The sequence below is a fragment of the Chiloscyllium punctatum genome, chromosome 19, assembly GCF_047496795.1.
Source record: "Chiloscyllium punctatum isolate Juve2018m chromosome 19, sChiPun1.3, whole genome shotgun sequence".
In the NCBI taxonomy this organism is placed as follows: domain Eukaryota; kingdom Metazoa; phylum Chordata; class Chondrichthyes; order Orectolobiformes; family Hemiscylliidae; genus Chiloscyllium; species Chiloscyllium punctatum.
The window spans coordinates 52,658,973-52,674,475 of record NC_092757.1 but is presented as its reverse complement, the minus strand read 5'-3'; the positions used below and the strand labels follow the sequence as shown (position 1 = coordinate 52,674,475).

General features: G+C 42.6%; 1 protein-coding gene across 2 annotated transcripts in view; it reads right to left on the bottom strand.

Annotated features, from left to right (window-relative positions):
* rasa4 (RAS p21 protein activator 4) overlaps nucleotides 1-15,288 on the bottom strand; it is a 255,322-nt gene extending 240,034 nt beyond the window's left edge. For both annotated transcript variants that reach the window (XM_072589403.1, XM_072589404.1), the window contains exon 1: nucleotides 15,007-15,288. In XM_072589403.1, coding sequence (XP_072445504.1) covers nucleotides 15,007-15,071 — 65 coding nt within the window. In that variant the 5' untranslated portion in view covers nucleotides 15,072-15,288. The remainder of the gene's footprint in view (nucleotides 1-15,006) is intronic.
* Between the last annotated feature and the right edge of the window lie 215 nt (nucleotides 15,289-15,503).

Genomic DNA, 15,503 nt, shown 5'->3' with positions numbered 1-15,503 from the left:
CAAATGATTCTGCTCAGCACATAGTACCGGATTAATACTGACCATAAAATCACCACAGATGCATACCGATCAATTTTGCATCATCACTGGTTTCAATCACTCATTTACAGATTCTTGACCAGTGTCTCTAGTTCTGTCTTGACGTTTGATCTGATTGCATGAGGCACTGATCCTTGCAACATTTTGCTTGATTCTTACCTTTGATTTTCAATTTGACAGAAATCGTTTCTATGCTTCCCAGATCCCGATTAAAACCAAAGTATATTTCTTTAGAATTTGTGGCACGTCAATCTCAGAATCTGATAATCTCAAACTCAGCTCAGTTGAGTTTTATTTTCCCAAGTCATGTTCTTCCCGTAAAAGCTGGAAGATTTCATAGAGTAATAGAGATGTATAGCATGGAAATAGACCCTTCGGTCCAACCTGTACATGCCGACCAGATATCCCAACCCAATCTGGTCCCACCTGCCAGCACTTGGCCCATATCCCTCCAAACCCTTCCTATTCATATACCCATCCAAATGCCTCTTAAATGTTGCAATTGTACCAGCCTCCATCACATCCTCTGGCAGCTCATTCCATACATGTACCACCCTCTGCATGAAAAGGTTGCCCTTGAGGTCTCTTTTATATCTTTCCCCTCTCACCGTAAACCTATGCTCTCTAGTTCTGGACTCCCCGAACCCAGGGAAAAGACCTTGTCTATTATTCCTATCCATGCCCCTCATAATTTTGTAAACCTCTGTAAGGTCATCCCTCAGCCTCCGACGCTCCAGGGAAAACAGCCCCAGCCTGTTCAGCCTCTCCCTATAGCTCAAACCCTCCAACCCTGGCAACATCCTTGTAAATCTTTTCTGAACCCTTTCAAGTTTCACAATATCTTTCCGATAGGAAGGAGACCAGAATTGCACACAATATTCCAACAGATGCCGAACCAATGTCCTGTACAGCCGCAACATGATCTCCCAACTCCTGTACTCAATAGTCTGACCAATAAAGGAAAGCATACCAAACACCTTCTTCACTATCCTATCTGCCTGCGACTCCACTTTCAAGGAGCTATGAACCTGCACTCCAAGGTCTCTTTGTTCAGCAACACTCCCTAGGACCTTACTATTAAGTGTTTAAGTCCTACTAAGATTTGCTTTCCCAAAATGCAGCACCTCGCATTTATCTGAATTAAACTCCATCTGCCACTTCTCAGCCCATTGGCCCATCTGGTCAAGATCCTGTTGTAATCAGAAGTAACCCTCTTCACTGTCCACTACACCTCCAATTTTGGTGTCATCTGCAAACGTACTAACTGTACCTCTTATGCTCACATCCAAATCATTTATGTAAATGACAAAAAGTAGAGTACCCAGCACCGATCCTTGTGTCACTCCACTGGTCACAGGCCTCCAGACTGAAAAACAACCCTCCACCACCACCTTCTGTCTTCTACCTTTGAGCCAGTTCTGTAAAAATGGCTAGTTCTCCTTGTATTCCATGAGATCTAACCTTGGTAACCAGTCTCCCATGGGGATGCTTGTTGAACGCTTTACTGAAGTCCATGTAGATCACATCTACTGCTCTGCCCTCATCAATCTTCTTTGTTACTTCTTCAAATAACTCAATCAAGTTTGTGAGACATGATTTCCCATGCACAAAGCCATGTTGACTATCCTGAATCAGTCCTTGCCTTTCCAAATACATGTACATCCTGTCCCTCAGGATTCCCTCCAACAAGTTGCCCACCACTGAGGTCAGGCTCACCGGTCTATAGTTCCCTGGCTTGTCTTTACTGCCCTTCTTAAACAGTGGCACCACGTTTGCCAACCTCCAGTCTTCTGGCACCTCACCTGTGACTATCAAATGATACAAATATCTCAGCAAGAGGCCCAGCAATCACTTTTCTGGCTTCCCACAGAGTTCTCGGGTACACCTGATCAGGTCCTGGGGATTTAACCTTTAACCATTTCAAGACATCCAGCACTTCCTCCTCTGTAATCTGGACCATCTATTTCCCTACAGTCTATATCTTCCATATCCTTTTCCACAGTAAATGCTGATGCAAAATATTCATTTAGTATCTCCCCCATTTTCTGTGGCTGACACAAAGGCCGCCTTGCTGATCTTTGAGGGGCCCTATTCTCTCCCTAGTTACCCTTTTGTCCTTAATGTATTTGTAAAAACCCTTTGAATTCTCCTTAATTCTATTTGCCAAAGCTATCTCATGTTCCTGTTTTGCCCTCCTGATTTCTCTCTTAAGTACACTGCTACTTCCTTTATCCTCTTCTAAGGTTTCACTTGATCTATCCTGTCTATACCTGACATATGTTTCCTTCTTTTTCTTAACCAAACCCTCAACTTCTTTAGTCATCCAGCATTCCCTATACCTACCAGCCTTCCCTTTCACCCTAACAGGAATATACTTTCTCTGGATTCTTGTTACCTCATTTTTGAAGGCTTCCCATTTTCCAGCTGTCCCTTTACCTGCGAACATCTGCCTCCAATCAGCTTTCAAAAGTTCTTGCCTAATACCTTTCTCCAATTTAGAACTTCAACTTCAACTTTTAGATCTGGTCCATCCTTTTCCATCACTATTTTAGAATGAATAGAATTAGGTCGCTGGCCCCAAAGTGCTCCCCCACTGACACCTCAATCACCTGCCCTGCCTTATTTCCCAAGAGTAGGTCAGGTTTTGCACCTTCTCTGGTAGGTACATCCACATACTGAATCAGAAAATTGTCTTGTACGCACTTAACAAATTCCTCTCCATCTAAGCCTTTAACACTATGCAGTCCCAGTCAATGTTTGGAAAGTTAAAATCCCCTACCATAACTCAGTATTATTCTTACAGATAACTGAGACCTCCTTACAAGTTTGTTTCTCAATTTCCCTCTGACTATTAGATTAGATTAGATTACTTACAGTGTGGAAACAGGCCCTTCAGCCCAACAAGTCCACACCGACCCGCCGAAGCGCAACCCACCCATACCCCTACATTTACCCCTTCACCTAGGGGGTCTCTAATACAATCCTAATAAGATAATCATCCCTTTCTTATTTCTCAGTTCCACCCAAATAACCTCCCTCCTTTGACAACATTAAAGGACAAATCCAGACTAACCATATAACTAACTGTACATTCACATTGAGACGACCCCTTAAAGACTTCAGCTTTGTACGCTCTGAATATAATTTTTGAGGGTTGCAGCACAATGTGACTCAGCTGCTTTTGATTTGTACTTTTAGGTATCATTGAAACCGCCACTCTCATGTCCACATGCATTCTTACCAATTTGCCATTCAGTAAGGGAATAGCCCAGTATTAGTTAATGTTACTAGCAATAGCTGGCATCTTTAATAACAGCTCCTCTTTGGACTGAGTCTGGGCTTTCCTCATGTCCTTTATGTACAAGTTAGATTTGTGTCTGTTTCTGTACTTCTGGTGTATGTTGTTTGTGTTTCTTCTACAAACACACCTATTTAATCTTCCCTTTTTTGCTTCAGTTTCTGCATACAGCTTCTTTTATAAGCAATTTGCTGCTGTAAGAACTGTTTATCCACAGCAATAGCATTTTTGAGTCTGTTTTGGTACTTGCCTCTTAGCCACCATTTTGAGGATGTCATACTTGGACTTAGCTGTTGAGCTTTCTTGTGCTGCTAGTTCCATTGCTTTCTTTAAGTCTACAACCCTTTCCATCAGTAACCAAATCTAGATTTCTTCAGATCTTAAACCACACACCACTCAGTCTCTGACAGAATCTTTAGAGTTGTCTCCAAATTTGCCAAATTTTACTTATTTCTTTAAAATTGCTATGATCTGGGAGATACATACACCATCATTTGGTTTTGTGTGTGCAATCTGAACCTTTCAGCAATCACCAATGGGTTTTGGGGAAAAATAGTTATGAGGCATCCCTACTATTTCTTCATTTTTGGAACCTAGTTTCTCTGGCTGTACCAGACTCCTCAGGAGTGTTACCCACTGTCCCTCCCAGAAACACTGGGATGACTAAAGCTGCTTCTATCTTGTTAGCTTGAAGAAAATAATTAAATTTCTCTGTGTGGAGTTCTAACTCTTTGCATTTCCAACATACAGTCCCACAGGCCCAAACATCCAGGCAGCATCCAAGGAGCAGGAGAATCAACGTTTCGGGCATAAGCCCTTCTTCAGGAATTATGCCCGAAACGTCGATTCTCCTGCTCCTCGGATGCTGCCTGGCCTGCTGTGTTTTTCCAGCACCACATTTTTCAACATCTCTCTCCAATGGAGAGTACTCATTACTCCCAGCTTTTCTTCAGGGTAGTGCACGTGGCCATCTCTTCTGCACTGTTCACCTCCTTGGGTTGAATTCAGTTTCTTTTTTAAAATTTTCTTAACTGTACCTACTTCATTGCAGCGATGGTGCCTTTTAATTTTTTTTTAACATCCAAGTGCCTCCTAGGCCTACCCAGGGGACTACGATCCCGTTTTGGTTTTCCAATTGGTGGATGCACCCGAGTGATCTCAAAGCAGTTTTTTAAAAAATCCTTGTTGTCTGTTTTCTTCTTGAGTTACGTTCCATTAAGGAGCAGGGCGTCGAGGTGTTCAAGGGCAGGAGTTTTATGGCTGAGGTGTTCACTGTGCAGGCACCAAGCTTCGACTGAGCTGCCTACCGCCCAAAATGGCCGATGATGTGGCCAAGCTGTCATGTGACTGCACTCTTAAAGTGACAGTGGGTGACAGTCCTTATCGCGATCAACAACAAGGGTAGAATGAGGGATGAGCTCTCCAGGCAGATTTTGAGGGGCTTGCAAAAACATTTAAAAAGAAGGATCTCAAAAGGACATAATCTTTAGATTAATCTGAGTGCCACATGTTAGTGAGTACAGAGACAGGAGGATAGTGCAGCTGAATAGGTGAGCTGCTGAGGTAATTTTTGTTACGTTTATCCATGAAATGTGGGCATCACTGCCCAAAATGGCCGATGATGTGGCCAAGCTGTCATGTGACTGCACTCTTAAAGTGACAGTGGGTGACAGTCCTTATCGCGATCAACAACAAGGGTAGAATGAGGGATGAGCTCTCCAGGCAGATTTTGAGGGGCTTGCAAAAACATTTAAAAAGAAGGATCTCAAAAGGACATAATCTTTAGATTAATCTGAGTGCCACATGTTAGTGAGTACAGAGACAGGAGGATAGTGCAGCTGAATAGGTGAGCTGCTGAGGTAATTTTTGTTACGTTTATCCATGAAATGTGGGCATCACTGCCCGAATGGTTTTCTGCAGTGGATTTCGAGAGCACATCTTGAAATGTGCTGTCGTCGTCTTTCAGTGATGAAGGAAATGAATGTTTGGAGATGATGTATCAATCAAGTAGGTTGCTTCATCCTAGATGGTGTCCAGCTTCTTAAATGTTGTTAAAGGCATTCATCTGGGTTAGACAGCAGGACTCTATCACATTCCTAACTTGTACATAACAGATGGACAGGCTTTGGGGAGTCAAGGTGGGAGCTTTCATTCCAGGGTTCCTTGCCCTTGACATGCCATTGCAGCCATAATATTGATTTGGCAAGTCCAGTTGGGTTTCTTGTCAATGGTAACCCCCAGAATGGTAATGATAGGGGATTCAACAACGGTAATGCCATTGAACATCAAGGGATGATGGTTAGATTCTCTTTTGTTGGAGATGGTCATTGTCTGGCAATTACTACTTCTCAACCCAAACCTAGATATTGCCAACGTTGTGCTGCATATGGACATGTTTCAGTATTTAAGGAGTCACTAATGATGCTGAACATTGATAATTGCACAATGAACATCCCCATTTTCTGACCTTATGATGGAGGGAAGGTCATTGATGAAGCAACTGAAGGTGACAATGGCAACAACTTTTGAACTAAATGGTGAGGTTGTAGTGATGTAGCTAAGGGCAAAGAGTAAAGGAGTGAAAAATATCAGTGTTGTGATGTGTGTTTCTCTCTTCTGGCTGAAACCAAATAATGTCTTTAAAATGTATGCACATTATTCATGGGCCCAATTGCAGATGGACCTGTGGTTTGCATAGTTCGACAGAATGTAATTTATGTCCCAGACTTTAGAAACAGGGCTCCATGGAAAGCGGGGGTTTACCAACGAGCTGTGCCCGTATATTTCAACCACGTCACTGCAGTGGAGCATTACCACCCAATATGAAAACTGCAACATCTATTAAAATCTAAACTCTGACCTGACAAGATTTTTCTTTTCCTTCCAATCTTCCTGTAATAAGTCACTGAACTTGGCTCAAGCAACATGATCAGAATAGAATCAAACTTTAAAATTTAAGAGATTAACCCAAAAGGGAAGACATTCTCCACAGGAAAGAGCAAGTTCTTCAGAGGGAGAAACTCAGCAATCAATGGAGAGAGAAACAGAGCCGACATTTCAAGTCCAGTATCATTCTTGTGTCAAACTCTGGAGTTTCAAAAAAGAGTCATATTGATATCAAAAGTTCAACCCTGTTTTCTCTCTCCACAGGCTTTGCCAGACCTGCAGAGTTCCTTCAGTACTTCCTGTTTTTATTTCCTGATCTCCAGTATCCACATAACTTTGTAGTAATTATAACCGTAAACTTGTGGTTGTGGTAACTAAAAAGGGATGAGAACTGGTCGGCCTCTTCATATTCCTTTATGTACATGGAAATCCAAAGACAGAACTTTTAAGATAAACCTCCCCTTGCCTCAATGCAGTATTGAACTGAGACCCTCAAATCAGTAATTCCCTCATTCTGTTACTGAGTGAGTTTATCTCAGCCAGAGAGATGCAGTTGGGAGGGAGAGGGGGTGGTCCCTTCAGCCTCAGTCAGATTGGTGAGTAATCTGTAACAACTCCCACGCCTGGTCACTAACCAGTGACCCCAGTGGAACAGTGTGTGCTGAGGAAGCTCTTGCATCAGACATGCTGATAGGATAGTGAAGGTGTTTGGTACGCTTTCCTTTATTGGTCAGAGCACTGAGTATAGGAGTTGGGAGGTCATGTTGTGGCTGTACAGGACATTTGTTAATCCACCTTTGGAATATTATGGTCTCCTTCCAATCAGAAGGGTGTTGCAAAATGTGAACAGGTTCAGAAAAGATTTAGAAGGATGTTGCTTGGGTTGAAGGATTTGACCTATAGGGAGAGGCTGAACAGGCTGGGGCTGTTTTCCCTGGAGCGTCAGAGGCCAAGGGGTGACCTTATAGAGGTTTATAAAATAATGAGGGGGATGGATAGGATAAATAGACAAAGTCTTTTCCCTGGGGCGGGTGAGTCCAGAACTAGAGGGCATAGGTTTAGGGTGAGATGGGAAAGATTTAAAAGGGACCTAAGGGGCAATTTTTTGACACGGAGAATGGTACGTGTATTGTAATGAGCTGCCAGAGGACATGGTGGAGGCTGGTACAATTGTAACATTTAAAAGACATCAAGAAGGGTTTATGAATAGGAAGGGTTGAGAGGGATATGGGCCGTGTTGGCAAATGGGATTAGATTGCATCAGGATATCTAGTTGACATGGACGAGTTGGACCAAAGGGTCTGTTTCAGTGCTGCGCATCTCAAACAGATGACTCTATATTGGGCCTAAAACACTACCCTGCAGAAATGTCCTGAAGCTAAGGTGATCCAACAACTATCTTCCACTGTGATCTCTGACTCCAACCAGCAGAAGGTTTTCCTATTTAAGTCCAGATCAGTCCAGCTTTGCTTGGGCTCTTTGGTGCCTTACACAATTAAACGCTGCCTTGGGTCAAGAGCAGTCACTCACACCTCACCTCTGGAGTTCAGCTTTTTTGGCCATGTTTGACCAAGGATCTTAATTAGGTCTGGAACCAAAGTGGCTCAAGCAGAACCCAAGCTAAGCATCAACGAGTAGGTTATTTCCTTGCAGTATGGTGGCGACCTCTTCCATCACTTTGCTGGTGGTCAGGAGTGGACTAAAAGGATAGTAATTGGCTGGATTGCATAACTCCTGCTTTTTTGTGCACAGGATATACCAGCATATAATCCCTACAGTGTGGAATCAGGCCATTCAGCCCATCGAGTCCATACCAACTCATCGAAGAGCATCTAACCCAGACCTGCCCCATCCCTGTAACCTTACATTTCCCAGGGCTAATCCACCTAGCCTGCACACCTTTGGACTGTGGGAGGAGACCGGAGCACCCAGCGGAAATCCATGCAGACATGGGGAAGATGTTTCACTCTACACATACAGGCACCCGAAGGTGGAACTGAAACCAGGTACCTGGCACTGTAAGGCAACAGTGCTAACCACTAAATCACTGAGCCACCCTATACTTCAGCAATTTTAAACATTGTCAGGTTGATACCAGTGTTGCAGTTATAGTGAGCTGGGAGAGCAATGAATGAGCACAGATTCAAAAGAAGAAATTCTAAATGGAAAACAGAAACTGAGTAAGGCAGAAAAGACAAGAAAGGAGTTTTTTAATGATATGTGCTAAGCATTTTAATGCAAATCTAGTGAATTAGCAAGATGGACTGTGGGCACAAATAGAATCTGAAAAGTATGAAATCATAACTATTACAGAAAAGAATGGCTCTAAGTGGAGGAATGGCAGCTTGATATCTCTGAATGTAGAGGTTTCAGATAGAATAAAGAGGGTGACAGGCAACATGGGAAGGTTTGCAATATTAGTTTAATAAAATCTGGCAAGGGGTGATAAGCAAGAAGGTACATCAAATGAGGACATAGAACTGAAGAAAAAAAAGGTGCAATCATTCTGTTGAGAGTAGACAAGTTGCCAAGAATTTCAGAAATCATAGGACAGTTATTTTAAGGCAGTCAACTCTCTCAACATTTTCTTTCACTATTTTTTTTCATGGGATGTGGGCATCACTGACAAGGCTAGCATTTGGTTCCCTAATTGTCCTCCAACTGAGTGGCCTGCTCAGCCATTTCAGAGAGCAGTTAAGAATCAACCGTATGTTGTGGGTCTAAAGTGACAACTAAGTCCAACCAGGTAAGGATAGCAGGTTGTTTTCCCTGAAGGAGAGTAGAGAACTTGATGTTAGTTTCATGGCACTATTACGGAGACTAACATTATATTCCAGATTTATTAATGGCCTTTGTGCATTAGTCTGGCCTCATGATGTTAGTCAGTGATATTACTCCTCAATGTAAAAGATAAACAGGGCACAGCAACCTCAAAATGCATCCAGGATCACTTTTCTAGCCATTTTGTAGTAAGTCGTATAAGAAAGTGGTAAATTCTGGATTGATTTTTTAGAAGATAAAGCTGATCAACTAGAAGGGGAGAGCAGTTTGGTGGTGGTGATCGTCATTTGCTTGGATTTAGCATAGACATGTGAAAGGACAAAGATAAACCAAGCATACACTTTCTAAATTGGGAAAGACCAGTTTTATTAATCTGATGTAATTTGCCAAAAATGGACTGGAAACAGTTTCTTGAGGATATTTCAGTGCTAGGTATTCAAGAAGAAGATAAAGAAGTTTCAGAACCAATATCCTCCTACAAGTAAAAACACAATTGAACTCACAAATCTCAACACCCATCTGCCATCCGAGTATACAAAGTGGAGCCTGGAACAGAGATGTGCCGGGCTGACATTTAAAAGGAATGTATGAAAACAAATCTAGGAAGGGCATAAAAAATTTGGCAAGTAAAGATGCTTTATAAATCTTTACATAAAGAGCCAAAAAATAACTAAGGAAAGATCAGGGCCCGTAAGAGACCTAAAAGATAATGTGTGGAACCAGGAGACAGGGGAATTGTTTATAATGAATACCTTATGCTGTTTCACTAAAAGGGAATGATGCAGACATCGTAGCCAAGAAGGACAACTGTGAAAATTGGATAGCATAAACATAACCAGAGAGAATTTATTAATGGATTTAGAATATTTGAATGTAGATAAACTGAAGTCCACGAAGTGTATACCACTCCTCTAAGAAAGCAAGGGAGGACATGGCAAAAGGTTTGACCATCATTTTCAAATCCTCTCAAATAATTTTAGCAAGGTTTTTGACAATCACAGAATGGATGTTCTGGCTATAGAGGGAATGCAACAAAGAGATATCAGACTGATTCCTAAGTCGGCAGGACTGACATATGAAGAGAGACTGGATTGATTAGGACTATATTTACTAGAGTTTAGAAAATGAGAGGTGACCCCATAGAAACCTATAAAATTCCACCTGGATTAGACAAGGTAAATGCGAGAAGGATGTTTTCGATGACTGGGGAGTCCACAACCAAGGAAACAGAGTTTTCCGTTTAGAATTGAGATGAGGAGAAATTTCTTCACCGAGAGAATGGAGAGCCTGAGGATTTCGCTGCCACAGGAAGTGGTTGAGCTCAAAACATTGAAAACCTTTAACTAGATATTACTCTTAGGGCTAAATAGATTGAAGGGTATGGGTAGAAAACAGGAACGGGGGCTGAGTTGAATGATCAAATGTGATAGTGTTAAAAAGTGGAGTGGACTGAATGGCCTCCTCCTGCTCCTATTTTCTATGTAACAGTGCAGAAGGAAGCCACTGAGTATGTCAGGACCCATATGGTGGACTCATCGGAAAAGTAAGAGCCCGTAGGATTCAAAGGTCATTGGTGAGTTTGATCCAAAATCGGCTCCATGCGTTTGTGTCTGACAAGCTATTTCCACCAGAGCTGTGCAGGGCTCAATCATTCATGGATCTGTTTTTTTTTGTGGTAACATACGAGTAACTTAAATGTAGGGAAACATGATTAAGACATTTGCAGTTGATGCCAAACAATTAGCTGTATGGTTGATAGTGGGGAAGTAAGTTATAAACCGCAACAATGATATCAGTGGATAGCTCAGGTGGACAAGCAAGTGGCAAATGAAATTCAAATTGCAGAAGATGAGTTAATGCAATTGGGGAGGGCAAACAAGGTAAAAGAGTACAAAATAAATGATGGGATACCCTGAGAATTGTAAAGGAACAGAGGAACCATGATGAGTAAGGACTTAAGAAATAGGAGCAGGAGTAGGCCATTCCACCCCTCAAACCTGCCCTGTCATTCAACAAGATTGCAGCTGATTCACCCCAGGCATCAAATAAAGTTACTGGATGTTTGCCTTTAGTAGTTGAGAGACAGACTGTAAGAGCAAAGGGGTTATGTTAAAACTTCATAAAATATTAGTTCAGTCACTGCTAGATTCGTGCCCAGATTTCTGGTTGCTACTTTACAAGGAAGATGTGATCCTACAGAGCTGATTTATGAGTTGAGCAGAACTTGTTTGTCTGCTGGTGGGTCTGGAACTCGCTGTCTGAGAGGGTGTTAAAGGCAGAAACCCACCTTGCATTAAAAAGCATTTAAATGTACAATCAAATTGCTGTACACCACTAAATGGAAAAGTGGGATTCATCAGGATAATTCTTTTTCAGTGAGCACAGAACGGGCCAAATGGGCCAAATGGCTTCCTTCTCTGCTATAAATTTTCTGTTTCCATGGTAACAGTGTAGTTATCTTGCCTCAAACTAGCTCAAACTCATGTTCCCTTTCCTCAAAGCTTGTATTAATACTGAATGTCATACTGGGATACAGCGCATCGATTCCATTTTAAGATCTTCCAGCTCATATATCCAAGGTGAAAATCTGTCGCAGATGAGAGATCTCCACACAAAGCAGAGGGACACAATCCTATTGATCAGTTTGGTTGTCCTTCCAAAGATTCAACAAGACAGTCAAACAGAAACAGAATTACTCTCCTATCGATGTGAATTATTAAGTTAAATTTAGTTGGACCACGAGTACCAAACAGGTCATACGGGAATGAAAATACAAACATACATATTAGGAGCAGAAGTAAGCCTCTCGGCCTTTTTATAGGCTCATTGCTGATTTGTTTCTTACAAATTCCAAATTCGCTTCTCCTTGCCTAACAAGAATCTATTTACTTCTGCTTTAAAAATTTTAACGGCCTGTCTCCCCACCCTTCTCGATTGGAAGAACAAAGATGTGCATTTATATAGTACCTCTCATTCCTTAGGGTATCCCAAAGCAGTAAAGCACTTTTGAAGTGTAATCACTGTTGTAGTGCAGATAACATGGCAACCTTTTTTATGCACAGCAAGCTCCAATGATTCATTTCGGTTTGAAAGCAATTAAGAGATTAGTGAGTTTTGAGATGAGCAGTTAAGAGATAAATATTAGCCAAGGCACCAAAGACAAACTGCTGTACTTCACGTTCTTCAACATGTGCATGGGATATTTTGCCTAAGTGGACAGATACAGCCTTAAGTTTTATAGCTTGAATCATAGAAACATACAGAACAAAAAGGACCTTCAGTTCAATGAGTCTACACCAACAAAAACTGCAGCACTCTAAATTTACATGCATCTCACTTCCAGCACTTGGCCCATAGCCTTTAATGTTATGACAGAAAGATGGCATTGTCAATAGCATAAATGGTATGGTGGCTCAGTGGTTAGCACTGCTGCCTCACAGCGTCAGGGACCTGGGTTCAATTCCAGCCTTGGGTGACTGTCTGTGTGGGTTTCCTCTGGGTGCTGTGGTTTCCTCCCACAATCCAAAGATGTGCAGGTCCGGTGAATTGGCCATGCGAAGTTGTCCATGGTGTTAGATGCATTAGTCGGGGTAAATATAGGGTAGGGGTCTGAGTAGGTTATCCTTTGGAGGGTTGGTGTGGACTTGTTGGGCTGTTTCCATACGGTAGGGAATCTAATCAGTACTGCAGTCATTCAGTAAAGCACTGAACTGTCAGCTTAAATTTTGTGTTCAAGCCTCTCGAGAGTGGGACTTTAATTGAAAGGTAATTTCTTTGAAAATCATGTTGACTCACCACTTTGTGATACAAAAGAAGTGAATGGAAAATGGTCTGTTGGAATTCCATGCTTCATTCACAATTAAACATTTCTTGGCTATATCTTTTTGTTTGAAACCTCCAGCACACTGTTGTTGATGGAGATTCCAAAAAAGAGCTACTTTTATTTTTATTCATTCACGGATCATCGGCTGAACCAGCATTTATTGCCCACCCCTAATTACCCACCCCTAATTACTCAATTATATCACTGTGGGTCTGGAGTCACATGTAGGCCAGACCAGGTAAGGATGGCAGATTTTCTTCCTTAAAGTGAACCAGATAGTTTTTTTCCCTGACAAATGGCAAGAGTTTTGTGATCATTATTAGAATCTTATTTCAGATTATTCTTGAATTCAAATTCCACTATTTATCAAGGCCAGATTCAAACCCAAATCCCCAGAATATTAACTGAGTCACTAGATTCCTGATGAAGGGCTTGTGCCCGAAATATCGATTCTCCTGCTCCTCAGATGCTGCCTGAACTGCTGTGCTTTTCCAGCACCCCACTCTCGTCACTGGATTAATAGTCTAGCGATAATACCATTGGGCAATCACCTACTTAAGTAGAGATTATGAGGATAGTTCTGATGCAGCTGTATGAGGCTACATCAATGACAAACATATCTGCCCTTTGTCAAGATTAGAGTGGTGCTGGAAAAGCACAGCAGGTCAGGCAGCATCCGAAGAGCAGGAAAATCGACATTTCAGGCAAAGGCACTTCATCCTCATTCCTGATGAAGTGCTTTTGCCCAAAACATCGATCTTCCTGCTCCTCAGATGCTGCCTGATCTGCTGTGCTTTTCCAGCACCACTCTAATCTTGACTCTGATCTCCAGCATCTGCAGTCCTCACTCTTGCCTATATCTTCCCGTTGTGCAGGAATATTATATTCCATAGAGTTTCGGCACGGTGTTCCAGAGAAAGACAGAAGTTATGTGCTTTCATTTGGGCTCCTGCTGGAGTTAAGACAGCACCTATTGGAATCATTGTTTTAAGGGTTCCCCACTGCAACTCCAAAATGAGGTAGGGAAGAGAGAAATAATGTATCCCTCTGTGTCTGACAGCAGTGAGATCTACAGGGGATAAACATTGATAAGCATGTTATCATTTAGTTTAGTTGCTTTTCATTTGAATGGACCACTTGAACGTTTGATGTATTAGTGGTTCCCTTCAGAGCAACATCTGTGTTGAATCTCCATCGCTTTCACCTCCTTTAATTCATTCCTTCATCCACTGACCAAGTTCTTGCTTATTCTCTCTTCATGACTCACTATCTTTTTTTAAAAAAAATCTCCTGTGTGAGAGAGGGAAAAGGGAGGAGATAGAGACAAAGGGAGAAAAATAAAGTGGGAGAGAAGGAAGTGGCAGAGAGAGGAGAGCAAGGGAGAGAGGAAAGGAAGATAGACACACAGCTGAGAGAAAAGGGCATAGAGAGTTAAAAAGAGTGAAAGAATTAATGTGAAAAATAAGAATGGGGGACAGCAAAAGATTGGTTCCTGGCTCAAAACTATCAGGATGTTGGTTATGAATGGGAGAGGTTGCAGACTTGTTGGTCAGCATTCAGAGTGGTCAAGTAAGGAGTTTCAGGAGAGAGAGAGAGAGAGAGGGACAGCTCCATTCCATTGAACAGGCGGCGGCACAATGGAGCTGGAGGAGGCACGACTCCCCCGGGTTTTCCTCCGGACCCCGCCGAGATTCTGGCTCCTGACCCGGTGTGACAGGTCCAAGACAAGTGGGCAGTGAGAAAAGGGTGACCGGCCCTGGGGCAGGAGCTGGGGAGGGGAGCCGGAGCTGTCAGTGAAGATGGGAGGAGACGCTGAGTGACACACAGCAGCGTAGCAATGCAGCAAAACAAAACCATCCAGAGACAGGATTAGTGGTGCTGGAAGAGCACCCAGAGACCAGACCGAGAGCCCCGGCTCCCAATTCACATCCACACCGAATCGAACTCCGGATTACATTGATCAAGCCCAGTCTGGAACAAATCCCAAATTCTGCCTGATGAACTTCCCATCCAGGTTATTTTCTTTTTATTCTCAGCTCCAGTTTCATTTTGGAAAGGAGAAATCAGCAAACGAATAATCCTACAATTCAAACCCTTTCTGCTTTCACTTTATGCAAGGACCTGTCTAAAACAGAAGCCCCAACTCCCGGATCGCCCAAACGCACAGTCTCATACTCACAGATCTTTGGCCGGCAGGTTCTTTCCTTCAACGATCCGCAGGAATAAGGAACTGCGTTTTGCCATGGCCAGTTCCGAAACAAACTCCAACAGAGAGAGAGAGAAGTAGAGGGGGAGTCGTTCTCAAAGTTTACTGGCGAGACACTGAGCCAGTGCCTGGAGACAGGGTAAAGGGACAGCTCTGCACGGTATCTGTCTCCTTCATACACACACACAGACACACACACAAGCCCGGCCAACCTGATCAGAACAAGCTCTCACTGACAGTCACCATGTGCACTTTAATTCGGCTGCTTTCATTCAAAGTGGGGCGGTACCACAGGATAGCTGAGGAACTGATTGGCCAGAAAACATCAGAAAATAGGACCGCAGAACCACGTTCCTTTTCTTTTGAAAAAACCGATAACCTTTAAGTCAGTAAAAGAGAGCACTCTAGGGATCAGAGGCCAGTTAGTTTCTAGATTTTTTTCTAGCTTCCTGTTTCTAATTCTATTTTTT